Source organism: Zootermopsis nevadensis, unplaced genomic scaffold (genome assembly GCF_977971745.1).
Source record: "Zootermopsis nevadensis isolate Lab colony 2312 unplaced genomic scaffold, Znev_1.0 Znev_ptg000023l, whole genome shotgun sequence".
In the NCBI taxonomy this organism is placed as follows: domain Eukaryota; kingdom Metazoa; phylum Arthropoda; class Insecta; order Blattodea; family Termopsidae; genus Zootermopsis; species Zootermopsis nevadensis.
In genome coordinates, this window is record NW_028259155.1 from 4,109,823 (window position 1) to 4,125,494 (window position 15,672).

Genomic DNA, 15,672 nt, shown 5'->3' on the forward strand with positions numbered 1-15,672 from the left:
CGCCGATTGAGAATAACGCCGATTTTGAAACCAGCAAATCAAAAAAGTGAAAAAAAATATATTTTACTATTATTTATTAAGTTTTACAATGTATCTCGTACTGATTATTGTACTAAATCGTAATTCTTACATCGCTGATTTTGTATAAAAATTATAAATACAGTCATCTCTGCAATTACGTGTGTTTCGTTAACGCGAATTTGCTCCAATGAGATCGATGAATCGGTAAAAGATGTTTGTGAAATGCAAACTTTTTCATATGCGAGTTTGCTCTTATGCAGTTTCATTCTTTGCGCTTTAGACTTTTAAAGGACTAATTTAATCTCTGCGGAGGTACCGGGGTTATTTTTACTACGCGATTTTGTATAGGTCAGCGTCTTACATGAATGCAACTATCGCATAACAGCAGAGATGACTGTACACATCAATCACATGAAATAATCGCGGAGACCAACGAATTGCCGATTGTAAGTGTATAAAATATATTTTTTAAATTCCCTTTATTTTATTTACGTCATTTCAGAGCTTTAAATGTAATGCCATTATATTACTAATCAATGTTTTGGTGCTGGGAACGCGTGTCATTGACTTCCCACTGATTTAAATTATAAAAGAGTTTCAATTTACGCCGATTCAGTTTACGCCGGTTTGTCCAAGAACGCATCCCCGGCGTAAATCGAGGGCTACCTGTACATTCAGCTGAGTCATTGATACCCGAGCCTGTTTCTTCTGAGGTCGACGGTTCTAGTGATTATCGATTAATATCGTTGTTATTTTATCGTATTTATATAAAATGTTATCGAAATGCTATTCTCCGAAGATGAAGTTTATACGTTGACTATCAGTGTGAATTTTGACTTAAGAGTCAGTAAAGAAATTTTGTGTTGTAAAATACTGAAAAAAAATTGACTACAATGGGACAGAGTATCGGTTGTCTGTAGGCCTTATTAGAGACCGTGACTTAGAGAAGGATTTTAACCGTGAAACTGGTTGGGTTAATTAAAATGTGTTTAAGCGAAACCTGTAGTAAATTCTGTTGAGGTGTGTCTGATGCATTTCCTGTTGAGAATAGTCTGAGAAATGAAGGTGGTTTATCGCCATTGCTATTTAACTTCGCTGTACAATACGTTAGGAAATTCCAGGAAGAAAATGAATGAGGCTTGCTTGTGGTCTGTATCTGATAGTATTAATTTACTACGCCACTAAAGATGCTGACTTGGAAGTAAACTTAGATAAAAATAAGTAAAGATCCTGGTCTTGGCTTCATTAGACAGCGATACAAAATCATTATATAAAGTCAGTGTTAAGATATACGTAGATGGTTCTAATGTCTGCCTAACACCGAGTTATATTCTCGAGAGACTTGCTGAATGAAATTCAGCAAAGATTCCATGGTCGCCGAAATGCTGCAGACGTCCTAATGCCAGTTTTATTTTCATGGAACACTCAGAAAGACTACTGTGGAGCGTGAAATTAAGTGTACAAAAGCACAACATGGCAAACCACGCAGCGTAACTCGGCATTTGTCCGTCAGTGTCGCGTTGGCGCCTTGGTTCTTGTGATATTCCACGTCAGCTATCCGCCATATTGTTTTACCACGGATCCATTTTGTGTACGAAAGAATATTGCTTTAAGTCTACGTAGAAAAGAAATAAATTAATAAAGGAATTTAGATGTGAAGGAAGGAAGGACTTAAGATGAGTTTAAGGAAATAGTAATTGAGACAGGAAGAGAAAAATTCAAGGGGAAAATAATGAAGAACGAGGGAAAATATATGAAACAACAAAATCTGGTATGAAAAATTTATAATGGAGTATGATTTATTTGTAAGGAATTTATCGACTAGAAAATGAATCTGAACTGCACAACCATCTCTTCACTAATCGATTTTCAGCTGAATAGTTATTTGGCTACGTCGGATGAGACGCTAGAATGATCATGAATGGTAAGGAAGGATTTGTAAGGAGGCGGTATTGCCAGTTTAATGGTATTTCCGCATTCTTCTGAGTAAACTTAGGAAACATGTGGAAAGAGTATTTAAGTCGAAGATCCGGTCAAAAGAGAGTCACGTAAGGGAGAGTCCACTATACGTAGTTTGGTAAAATATTGTCATGATGATATATATATATGCATGAGATACGATATAAATTAATAGGGAGAAAAATAAACTCGTATTCCGGTCTCTTATACGAGTTTTATTTTAATTTCTTATTGTCTTTGAAAATGTGTATTTACACGGATGAAGACAAGAAGATAGATTATATATATGTCAGGTACGTAGGATATTAATTAGATATGGAAGATTACGTAAAGAAAGATAGATTGAATGTTTCCACGATTAGATTAGATAGTGATATGTAGGCCTGTAGATAATGTATATTCCATGGTTTTGAACGTAGTAATTAACTTTTAAGAAAAATTTTTACTTAGGATTACGTAAAGATACGATAAATATGTATTGACAATTTAACAACCCAAGCAAAACAAATTCGGAAAATAAATGCCTTCACCTTGTGAAAAATTACACACTAAAAGCGTGTCTTAAAATATCCTTTTACAGTGGAATTCATGGCCAAGAGCGTTCTTTCAAATTATCGCTCAATTGCTGACAGGTTGTAATCACCCATTGTTTTTTTTTACTGAATGTTTTATGTTCAGTATTATACATACAAAGAAGTTCTTTCTCTTAAATCATTTAGACAGGAGGTAGTTTAGATTTTCTCTTTGTTTGGACAATGATTATAACACCAAAAAACAACTGTATCGTCATATCAACAAAAATTAAGTATGTGAGTCTCTTGACGTAAGAGACAACAGACATCAACAACAGAAAATAAGCAACTTTTGTTAACAGTGGATCTTTTGTAGACTAAAACAGTATTACAGTATTGTTAAGAAAATGAAAGTTCCTTTGTTGTGTGTTAGGTGGGCGTATAAATGGGATGTTTATCTGTTCGTCTACATGTATTTCTGTAACTACTAGGCGGATTTATACATTTTATCTTTCGATTCCATATCGATAACTAAAGAACCACTGGACTCAGATATGCGATTTATTTTAGAAGACAAGTCATGTTACCATGAGAATTTAAAATCTCACCATACGAGGTTTTGTACAAATATAGAAAATAAAAACATTCATATAATGAAATTAAGTACAGAAGTGATCTACTGAAATTCTTGGAACTATTTGTTTGTTATACATAACCTCAATTTCATCGTGTATTATAGTCTGTAGAATGTATTTTGCCTGTGCTCTGTAATCCGGAAGTTTTAATATATTGGCAAATCACAATTGCTGTTTGAGTGTAGCTGTACTTAAAACCTTTAACCAGTTGCTCGACGGTGGAACTAAAGTTATTGATTTTGTAGCCGTCTGGTTTCCGGAGCGAAGAAGTTACAATGCGCATTAAAGCAAATATTATTTATTTAGTCTTTGATTGTTACGACTTTGTTGGTTGTTGAAACTTTGTAGGCATTTAATTATAGATTCTTTTTTCATTACATCAAATGAACGCATAATTAATATGTACTCATTCCTTTTTGTTAACATAATTCATATCATAAAGTACTCGTTTTAAATAAAATTTGATATTGAGTGTCTGTGTAGACCAATTGATACTTCGAGTGTGTCCATGAGGAATTGATTGTGGTTTCATAACCTCACTAGAATACAGAATGATTCGCCTGATAACTACACACAGTTTTCCTTCTAAATAAACGATAGATTTAGTGAGGTTATGTAATTGTAAAACTGTATTATGTCGTATTTAAGATACGTGTATGTTTTAATTCCGTTTACCGAGAGGAACTATAACGTGTTTAAATAATTGCAAGAATAGTAATAACAACAATAATAATAATAATAATAATAATAATAACAACAGTACGCGCTGTTGGGCTTTCGAAGTATTTTACGCTTCGTCGCGTCGTGTCTTTGTAAACAAATAGACAAGAGCTGCCACTACAAATAGCAGGCTTCCGAGTACAGTTATTTCTTTATTGCTGTCAATATAGCTCGTAACGTGATGGTTGTATGAGATGACCTTCGCTGTAAGAGCAGTTTCTTTAACATTACCCTTCAGCTGTGTTGATCGTCTGTTATGCGTCATAAGTTCGTTCACACGGAGAAAGACAACACATTTTTTGGTCAGCAGAGTTGTATAATTTAGGGCAGTATTTTTCAGACCGTGCCCCAGCTCATTAGCAAGTCACATAATATAACAAAAAAGAACATTGATTTTTATCATTGATATTTCGTAAATGTTAACATACTCACACGTACGTATTAAAACAAAGGTAAAGCTACAGTGTTTGTCACATTTTCTGCATAAACCGAGTTCGTATCCCGATATCTTTTTGCAGTGGAATAGAAATGTTTAGATGCCAGATCAGGTCGTTTTAACTACAAAAGGAAATGTTTTGTCCATGCGTTAAAGCTTGTATGGTCCTGGAAATAATGTTTAAAATAGAGATGAAATATTAAATGCGCTACGAGATGGCTGGTTCATCAACACATTTCTAATAGTGGCTTGGCTCACCCAACAAGTTTTATGTGGCTCTAATAGGTTGAGTTGACTTTAGAAAATGGCGTATATGTCTTAATTGCACATAAGAATATCATCTCAGGGGAGTCACTTATTTTATTCTGTATTGATGTTTATGATATTCCAGTGTGGTGACTATATTTTATTATAAATGTATTTTAATTTTTTTTTAAAAAACTTCTGCAACGTCAAAATTTCTTAATTGCAATAGCAATTCGTTTAACGGTTCGTTATAGTTATGATTTTTATTTGGAACGCTGAGTCTGTTTTGTTTTCACGTAAATTTATATTTCATTTGGTGGCTACACTCAAAAAATCTTCGCTATTTTTATTTTAATATCTACAAGCTGTTGTCTTAACTTCCGCTGACGTTTGTCTTAAAAAAAAAAGAGGATTATTTGGCGGCTGTGCCGTGACAGGACATTGAAACGAGCTTAGATATGCGCACAAGTTATATTTGCCTTCGTAGTTGCCACTCATTCTGTCCGGCTTACGCGTGTCGGCGTTGTACTGACTGTTAAGAAAACATCGGTTCATTATATCGTTCTATGAATAATAATTCCTCTCTTACTGTGAATTATTTTGTTTAAACCTGCTTGTAATAGTTCGTCATATGCAGGCAGATCCTGTACTCTTAAAAGTACGTTGATTGAGAGGTTCGTCGAGACATTTCACTAGTTGACGTGAGGCATTTGGAAGCGGATTTCTTAATTCGATTGTGCAATGTGTGGATACACGTGTGTGTGGATATTATATGGAAATAAGTGCTTGACGGAGCAAATAAGTTTGATAGTTCATTCCCACTGGAGTCAGGTGTAATCTATACAAGGGCCAAGGTTGTAAAACAGTGATTATTTACGTTAAAATTATGTCTACAGCCTGCGTTTTAAAAGTGTCTGTATAAATGACACTGTCTGTGTCACATCTGAATTGCATTAAATCATCAAAATCTTTCTGCGTAGGATTTGAGAGGTTTGTTATAGATTTTGAAAATTTTTGGTTTTAGCGTATTCATATTTTTTTGTAATGGAAGCTGCTTAACACTTTACATCGCTAAGATGACAGATGGGTTTATAATGATGTAACCAGAAGCATAGATGATGATACTCGTAAAAATATCGTATTTCTTTCGTTGTTTACATTGGAGTAATGCAGAAAGGAAAAATATACACGAAATAATGTAGAAATATGAATATGGAAGGAAATAGACGATTAGATTTGGTTTTCTGATCTCTGGGTTTATGATTGTTAAGTGGTAACGCTTATAACATCTGCTAGAAGCCTCTCAGAACTTGGTGTAGAACTGCTGACGGAAGGCAATGTCGTCACTGTGTGGCCAACTCACGTGTCGAACGCAACATAACTCTGTCCACCTGCACAATGAATCAGTCCAGATTAAAGTTCTTTTCTGAAAATAAATATAAGCAAGTCGTATATTTCGTGAAGAATGATCATGTTACCCAGTAACTCGACATCAGGGACACGAAACGTAACATTCTCATTGTACGGAGACCATTCTGTGTGGAGAAAATGGGATCTATGCAGGGAAGGAAGTGACTAAGCATATTTTCTAAGTACCTCGAAGCCAGGCTGTGTGACACGGCAGGGGTGAGTAAACTTTTCAGTTACTGTACGCCGTTAACCTCTCGAAGACCAGCTGACGCGAGAAACATCGATATCAGTTTTTTTTTGTAAGGTCGTGAAAGATAACATTTCTCTGTGAACTTATGAACTGTGTACAGAGATCCAGATGTGTTGCCAGTCTTAAATATGGAGTTTGTTGTGGAAACCAAGTAAATTTGTTACAAGAACTTTGTTGTTGTCAAATTCTCTGGAAATTATCGTTAAACGATGGGGGGGGGGGGGACGTTATAAATTTCAGGCTAGCTGGTCGGGATTCAAGCTGGGTATTTACATTTGCGAGTGTTGGCCATGTTGGTGTTCCTCCGGTAAATTCCAAGAGCCTAGATAGGACTGCAGAACAAAGTTAAATCAATAGGAAACAGTAACAGCTTATTCTGTGTAATGTTTACGTTTTAAAATCAATACCCTGCCCTGTAATAGGTTTATTTACTAGATGTCTGTGTTTGGAATGACGTCATATACACCCCTGACCCCAAATAAAATCTCAGGGCCCTCTCCTGGCAGCTGTTTGTGATTTATTACCTGTGTAGGTTTCGTTTGTTTGTATAGAAATTCTGTTTTGCAGTATTTGTTCAACTTATTATACCTTGTCTGTAGTCGGTGTATACAAAACGACACGGCGCTATATCGGACACGATTATAATGCTAAATAATACATTTGTATCGGCGTGTTAACTGTGAATCCCGTTTGAAATTACGTAGGAGAGTTCACAATGAGTGATTGGCTATATATATATACAGGGGCCTTGTATCGTAATTTGTATGAAACAAAATCCTGTTAGAAACGAAACATTTCTAGGTCCCTTTGGATTGAATTATAAATAGGATTTTCTGCATCGTTTGTGTATTGGTACGATACGATGTGAGCATGTCATTAGTTTTAAGTTCAGAAGTTGGCAGTTCTTCCCCGGCCGCAGCCCCTGTTAAATTCTGGGAGAAAGGTAAACAATAGACGAGCTAACATCATTCAGCCTATGACCAGGGAAGAGGGCAGGTGTGTTGAAGAAAAATATTCCACGAAAAAGACATCGAACGTCGTACTTTAGTGACCAGGGTTGTTCGTATCAATGTGTGGTTGCCACATCACTATCGAGGTTCTCGTTCGATATCGCGTTATCTCCCGGGCAACGAACCCCTTGTGTAAAGAAGTACTTTGTTAATATATAGCGTTGTAAAGAATGCACAGTAGGGCAATAGACGAGCTGTCGTAGGTATAGAGATTGTCGTTCATCGTACCTGTGTTTTGTTTCATTCAAGGTCTTTTGTGCTTGAAGCCATGTTTTCAGTATATCGATACTTTTCGATTAGAGATTTACGCCAGACTTTAATCGAACCTAACAAGTATATTCGTAGGTGTAAACATGTGGGCGGACAGATATCCTAACCTATCAAACGTCCATTTTATTACGCGTTTCGTGTAACGAATACACAGAAGTGTAAAGTATGGCCAACTGCTCAGAATTCAGGCGTTTGCAAGTTTGTATCCAGTGGAGTAACATGAACTGTGCTTTGTTCAAACAGCTGGTCATAGTTTTGTTGGTTAGGCACGTATGTTATTCCAGAAGTAATTACCGCTCTTAGAGTTTCTTATACCCTTTTCTTTTCTGTTTTTATTGTTTCTTTTTTATATTTTTGAAACCGCAGTCGATTTTAAAGACGCTGGCAGCGAGCTCTGTGCCCCTTCTGTGTCGGCATACATTTCATGGGATTCCACAGCAGTTTGGATTTTATTAGGATTGGCGATTTTCCAGTCGGTAGCGTAGTATGTCCCTTCTACACCCCCCCCCCCCCAAGTTCTCAAAATAGCAAACGTTGCCTCGTTACCTGGGACGGGACAAGAAACTGTTCAGTGACGCATTGTTGTGTATGATGTCATGACGGTATTAAATAACATAAGTTCTGTAGCAGAGATTCCTTGCTACATGCAGCCGTGGTATATCTTCCACATCTGGGGGGCTTTGTCAGGGGTATTATATATGTCTGGATAAGGCTTTTCTGGAGGGGTGATTGCTACCCTCCGTGATCCCTTATTTCAGAATGTCCTTGTCTCTATCATATTACCAACATAAGATCTTTTTCGTATGTTGGTAAGGTTTGTTCAAATAAGAATAAAAATGTGATTCAAAAATGTGGAATATGGGGCAAATAGAAGATGTTTACAGTATAATAGTAGAAATCTACGAACATTTTTGTATAGTAATTTTCCCAAACAAGTTTGCAATAAATCGAGATTAAATTAGTGTTGATATTCTAGCTCTCGTTTGTTTTTTTGTTTTTTAATGAAGAGAGGTTATGTTAAGAACATATGATCCACATTCTGTCTGCAAAGAGAGGTAATCAGATATTAAGGACTAATTATACGTATTCGTTACCTAATTACATTCAAAAGTTTTGTAGTGTACAGATTATATTGCAGAACGTAATATTGTAACGTGGATGATGCAATAATCAGCCAAAGCATTAATCAATGCGTCAGTTAAATCTGCTACTTCAGAATTAATTGTAGAAACATTTTATGTGCCGAGGATTTTTATACGCATAAATATCATATATTGTGAATGAACTAAGTATAGTTTTGTTTTAATTTCAGATTGCACGTGAGATACTAATACACCAAAATCTTGTGCACAGGAATGTTGTGAGACTTCATCACTTCTTCGAAGACACTGTAAATGCGTATATAATTCTTGAAAACTGCTCAAGAAAGGTTAGTTTATGTTGAATTCTCTGTCATTGTAGAAGAAACTATTGGTGGTAGAACATATTTTAGATCGAATTTTTGGGGGAGGGGGGGAAATTATTGGAACAGAAGTAACAATCCCTACTAATATAATTTAGTTGTGTATAGGTTATGTTTGATTGGGCACATATTCTTACCAGCTTCTGTCTCGTCAGTTGTGAGTGATAACTTTTAAGTAAATTTAAAAATTAATTCAGTTTGTCTGCTTTCAGTCATTAGTACATGTTCTGAAGCACAGAAATGTCATAACAGAGCCTGAAGTTCGATATTACCTGTGTCAGCTTGTAGCAGGCGTAAGCTACATTCACAGTCAACACGTGATACATCGTGATCTCAAACCAGGTAACATGTTCCTTGGTGAGGACATGGTCGTCAAAATTGGTGACTTTGGTCTGGCGACGCAGGTGGACGGTGACAAACGAGTGTAAGTGTTTTTTTTTTTTTTTTATTTAACCTAGAACAGTCATTTTCTAAACTCATTTCTTTTATTATCGACTTTGAGTATTTTAATTCGATTTATATCGAAGAGAATAAAAATTTTAGGTTATTTTACGAATTCGTGGCTTCGTATTTTGAGATCGATCTGTTGGAGGCGGCACTGGTGTCTGAAGAAAGAAAAAAAATTGAGTTTTTTTTTTTTTATTTAACCTAGAACAGTCATTTTCTAAACTCATTTTTTATTATCGACTTTGAGTATTTTAATTCGATTGATATCGAAGAGAATAAAAATTTCAGGTTATTTTACGAATTCGTGGCTTCGTATTTTGAGATCGATCTGTTGGAGGCGGCACTGGTGTCTGAAGAAAGAAAAACTTTTGAGTTATTTTTTTTTTTGGATTTAACCTAGAACAGTCATTTTCTAAACTCATTTATTTTATTATCGACTTTGAGAATTTTAATTCGATTTATATCGAAGAGAATAAAAATTTCAGGTTATTTTACGAATTCGTGGCTTCGTATTTTGAGATCGATCTGTTGGAGGCGACACTGGTGTCTGAAGAAATAAAAACTTTTGAGTTTTTTTTTTTTTTTTTTTTTTTTTTTTTTTTTTTTTTTTTTTTTTTTTTGATTTAACCTAGAACAGTCATTTTCGAAACTCATTTATTTTATTATCGACTTTGAGTATTTTAATTCGATTTATATCGAAGAGAATAAAAATTTCAGGTTATTTTACGAATTCGTGGCTTCGTATTTTGAGATCGATCTGTTGGAGGCGACACTGGTGTCTGAAGAAAGAAAAACTTTTGAGTTATTTTTTTTTTCGGATTTAACCTAGAACAGTCATTTTCTAAACTCATTTATTTTATTATCGACTTTGAGAATTTTAATTCGATTTATATCGAAGAGAATAAAAATTTCAGGTTATTTTACGAATTCGTGGCTTCGTATTTTGAGATCGATCTGTTGGAGGCGACACTGGTATCTGAAGAAATAAAAACTTTTGATTTATTTTCTGTATGAAAGTACTTTTGATCTTTGTTTTAAAATCTAACATTTCCACGATGTTTCTTATGCCACTCTTAATGTTTTATTATGCTTTTTTAGGACAATCTGTGGAACTCCAAATTATATAGCACCAGAAGTGTTGAATAAATTGAGCTACAGTTACGAAGCCGATGTATGGGCGATCGGTTGCATTATGTAAGTATGGAGTATGGGTTTAACTGGAACTCCAGTTAATTCCTTGAAATTATTTAAACACTTCCTCAGTGGTCTAAAGATAAGTGTTCAAAAGGTCACGAACTTAATCTTAAAATAAAAATAATAAATCTGTCGGTATAATTAAATTATATCATCTGAAGACTTGGGTACAGCAGTATCTTGGAATTTCGTATATTTAATAATACCCTGTCACGTGTATGACGAAAAACATGTTTTATTTCTGTCGTCAGTACGTTGCAGTTCCCTTTGCTCCGAGCAATTGTTCGACTTATCGATGAAATCGTGCACTAGAACTAGTCTTACTGATGGTCACGTGGAAGGATGTTTATGAATCACAACAGAAATTAAAACCTAATACTGAAAGATTTCTTGAGCAAAAGCAGTGGTAAATATGTCTTAAACCAATTTTTATAAAGAATTTTTAATTTAATGAGGAAAAAATATGTGGATCTGCTTGAAATAGTTGGCGTTTTCAGTATTTTACCCGGGGTTTCAAAAAGAAAACGTCGCGGCCTTTCGGCCAGTAATCGATGAATGAGGCTCCGCGTCTGGAAAGGTCGAGAACCCCGGCTTCACAGAATCACTTGGAAGACAGTCCAGAATACGCCGTCCCCTTTACAGGAGGTTGGCGACATTACGAACAGGATCCTTCCATCCTTTTCTCGGACTGGGACCTGTTCATATACGTTCTTGGCAGATGATCCAGAAGTGGTTTGCCATTGCCTTCTTCTGTGTGTGAATGGAGTAATTGTTGGGATGCCACGGAGAAACCGGCGAAGCCCCCAGAGGAAAACTCCGTGTTGCCTAGACCACGGCCTTGCCCAAAACAAGTTATAAATTCGGGCACCGCCGGGAATCGAACCCGAGACCCCAGGATTACAAGGCCAGCGTTTAGTGTTCTGTCTGACGACAGGTCCATATGAACAGGATCCTTCCATCCTTTTCTCGGACTGGGACCTGTTCATATACGTTCTTGGCAGATGATCCAGAAGTGGTTTGCCATTGCCTTCTTCTGTGTGTGAATGGAGTAATTGTTGGGATGCCACGGAGGAAAACTCCGTGTTGCCTAGACCACGGCCTTGCCCAACACAAGTTATAAATTCGGGCACCGCCGGGAATTGAACCCGAGACCCCAGGATTATAAGGCCAGCGTGGCGGTCATAGAAAAGGTTTTATGTTTCAGAAATTTTCAGGAGGATTACTGCTGTTTACATTGTTACGATAATTTGAAAGTAACATACGAAGTCTCTTGCCGAAGTTGGTCAGCTGAATGTACTCTTGTAGGTTAATTTGTATTTATGTTTTGAGTGTTAATTTGTTTAGAAACCCGTAATGTCACGTTTAATAAACAGAACAGTTGTAGTTTGACGCGAGACCATTAACATACAAAACCTAACTGGTTTGTAGTGCGAATTGAATGTGGAAATTTTTTTTACGTATTTTAAAGTTTCACACGCACGCACTACGAAACATAAAACCACAAAAAACTTTATGTTAAATGTAGGAGAATGTTAAGTTGATATTTTATTTTACATTTGTAAAAAAATATGTTGTCTGCTGGAAACATTGGCTTTAGAATATAGATATTTATTTAAAATATAAATTCGTCTTCCTTTAGGATATCGAAAATTGTCTGTTTCTTTACTAGGTATGCGATGTTGGTTGGACAACCTCCTTTTGAGACTGCGACGCTGAAGGAAACGTACGCCCGTATCGTAGGCAATAAGTACGCCCTCCCGCCTCTGGCGTCAGAACCCGCGAGATCTTTGATCTGCGAGCTTTTGCAGCCAAAACCTGAGGATCGACCTAAATTGGATGAAATTTGCAAACACGAGTTTTTCACTAGTGGTTACATGCCCGAGTCTCTCTCTCCGTCGTGTTGCTACACAATGCCGAAATTTGCATCTGTTGCCTTGCTTTCGAGGTAAGTTTGTCTCGAGTCGTATTACTGTTTAATAGCACAAATTTGTGTAGGGGTCGATGAAAATGTATTTCTTGGGTGGCTGATCTAGCAATTATTTCATCGGATTTAGACGATGTTTTGTAATTGTTTGTAGGCCGCCACAGCCACAGTCTCAGATCATATGCCAAGCTCCAATTTTGAGTCAAGATCTGAAATCTCTGACAAACTCTGTATCTACATTAAAAATTCCTACGCAGAAAAGTCCAAATACCATAGCCAAGGTAGGTACAAAGAAATAAATAAATATCCGCGTAACCGTCTGAACCAGTTAGGCTGCTTACACGACATACCGATAGAAATTATGATTAATACCATCTTTAAATTAAAGTTAATTAAATTAATAGAAAGTATTTTAACATTAATATTTCTGTCTTCTGGGTTGTTGCGCTGCGTAGTCTGGTCGATGTTAACCAACGTTTCAGACCCTTCTCTCTCTTTCCTCTCTCCTTCTCTCTCACACTCGTCCACGCGCTCCTATTGGTCCACACACACGCCCGCTCCCATTGGCTCGGGGCAGGCACGGTCCGGCTCCTATAAACCTAGCCCCACACTCCCAATTGGAATATTCATCGCCCTGATGACGGAGGCAGTATGACCTCTGAAACGTTGGTTAACATCGGCCAGACTACGCAGCGCAACAACGCAGAAGACAGAAATCCTCAAATCTTAAATTGTTAAAGTAATCAACGAATATAGAAAATGCATGTTTCAACCATAGACCCAACAGTATTCTTAATAATGAACCTTATTAGAGGATCGTGGTGGCGTTTTTGATTTCAGTTCTCCCCAAAAGATAAGGCAGCCTGCAGTAGTCCAAGTGCTGGGAGCATTATAGCTTCCATACGCAAAGACAGAGACGCACGTCAAAGCTCTCTGAAACAGAAGCTGAGCAGCGTGTTATGTCCTGATAAAATGACATTATGTCGCAAGAGACCAAATAATGCTGTGACGTTGTATCGGTTTCTGTCGGATTGCTTTAATAAGATGCCCCCTGCGAAACCATCTGGTGAGTGTCGTATCTCTAAGCCTGTTATGACGCAGTGTAAGTTGTATCAATATGATTGTTTTCAAATGTAATTGTAAGAAATATTAAATTTAAAGAAATTTATTTCAGTATATAGGTAGGTACATTTAATTTTATTATTTTGATATTCAGTATAATAAAAACAATAGTGTAAAAAATATAAGTATCTACAGTGATGGATCAATTTAACGAAGTCAAAAATTCCATTTTTACTGACAAACATCAGGAAGTATGTATTTATTATTCCAGTCTATACACAAACTTAATTTAAAATGTTGTTGTTAAAATTAAGTTTGTGTATAGACTGGAATAATAAATACATACTTAGTTCAACACAAACATGACGCATCTAAGCTACAAACATCAGGAAATCTAATAAATATGTAACGGCATCTTACGACTGAGAAATGTCTTCTGTATTTATCTCCGTGGCTGCATGGACCATATTTTTACCATTACCATGTATGTGATGGATAAGAATCGATGGTTAGCTTTTGTGATGACGATAATGAAGTTTTGGATTCCAAAACGAGAAACATCTCGATCGTCTAAACATTTATAAACTGTTTCGAAAGGCTCGGTGCTATACAGTAATTTTCCAGTCTTTATCAACAATTTTTCATTTGTAATGGATGAGTTGCCAAGAAAAATATGGAGGCCTGCGTCGATAAATATTATTTTTAAACTGAAAGATTGATGTTTTTCTTGTGCAGCATTGCATAATTTGGTGTTATCTTCTGTTTCCAGGGTCCGACCCATCTGGAAATCCCCCGCGGGTTTCTTCGGTATCACCGCTGTTTGTATCCAAGTGGATAGATTATTCAAATAAGTATGGGTTTGGATTCCAGCTGTCCGACAAGTCGGTCGGCGTCCTGTTTAATGATACTACTCGTATGAGCTTTACACCCGACCGCAAGTGAGTACTAAAAGTTAAAAACAAATTAATTTAAGTCTTGGAGTAACATTTCAGCCCAAGTAAACCGTGGAAGATGATATTTTAAGATTCTAAAGAAGAGAGAAATGAGATTTACTAATGGAAGGCTGAGGGTATATATCAATTAAGTTTAAAATATTGTTAACCTACGAATAAAATATAATATGGCGTCAAATAAGAAATATTCCCATGATCAGAAATGATATTTAATAAAATATAAATTTGTAAATGAAAGTCTATTTAAAAAAGAATTGTGATGGGTATTTGCACGGCACGTCCGATACGACATATTGTCAAATAATCGAAGCTCAGACAATAGGGATTGTACAGTAAAATCTCTGCGTATGAAAATCTTAAGGACCGAAGCTTTGGAGATAAATGTGATATCGTTATGTGGATGATATACGATATATCCCATAAAGACTGAAATTCTTTGGTATTTGTTGAAAGGCTTAGGTATATATCTTGTTATACCTTGAATGCCAATTTGTTGTTGTCGAAACGAAATTATTTTATATTCAGCACAACTACTCCGAGTTCTCGTACCCATCTTAACACAGTCGTGAGTTACAGCATGACTCGCAAAGTAAAGTGTGAGAAGAAAAATCCGACGTCTTGTTACCTTTGAATTAAATACGTTTGCTGGTATTCCGTACTTCTTAGCAATGAACATCATAAAATACTGAAATTTATGTCAAGGAAGTTGTCAAACCTGACTGAAGTTTTAATGTAATCTGTAAGAGTAAACGTACGTTCACAGTCGGGTGGAATTTCACGATATGCACGGGAAGGTGACTGCCCATCCGCACAACTCCGTACCTGCGCCACTTCACGAGCGGCTAGCGTTACTGCAGTACTTCACTGAATACATGGACGAACATTTAACGGAGGGGGGCGACATAAAACATCAGTCTCAAGTAGCTGCAGCCAATAGACATAAATCAACTGTACCTCATATGAAGCGCTGGGTTCGTACTAACACTGCCATCATCATGGAACTGTGCAATGGAACCTTGCAGGTATGTTGATCGTTGGACGGCACTAGCCAGCGGTTCATTCGGTGGTTGGATTTTTTTTTTTTTAGGGTAAATAGGGAGGTTTGAATGCTGTGCATTTACCGGGCTGCCAAAAATGTACTTACCATTTAATATTTTATTT

The 15,672-nt window shown here is 36.4% G+C and overlaps 1 protein-coding gene across 1 annotated transcript in view; it reads left to right on the top strand.

The window, feature by feature from the left end:
• Window positions 1-15,672, top strand: part of LOC110831259 (serine/threonine-protein kinase PLK1) — a 46,343-nt gene that overhangs the window by 22,277 nt on the left and 8,394 nt on the right. Inside the window, exons 3-10 of the mRNA XM_022067057.2 lie at window positions 8,782-8,898; window positions 9,144-9,355; window positions 10,477-10,572; window positions 12,242-12,517; window positions 12,651-12,777; window positions 13,337-13,562; window positions 14,328-14,496; window positions 15,275-15,533. Of these exons, the coding sequence (XP_021922749.1) occupies window positions 8,782-8,898; window positions 9,144-9,355; window positions 10,477-10,572; window positions 12,242-12,517; window positions 12,651-12,777; window positions 13,337-13,562; window positions 14,328-14,496; window positions 15,275-15,533 (1,482 nt within the window). The remainder of the gene's footprint in view (window positions 1-8,781; window positions 8,899-9,143; window positions 9,356-10,476; window positions 10,573-12,241; window positions 12,518-12,650; window positions 12,778-13,336; window positions 13,563-14,327; window positions 14,497-15,274; window positions 15,534-15,672) is intronic.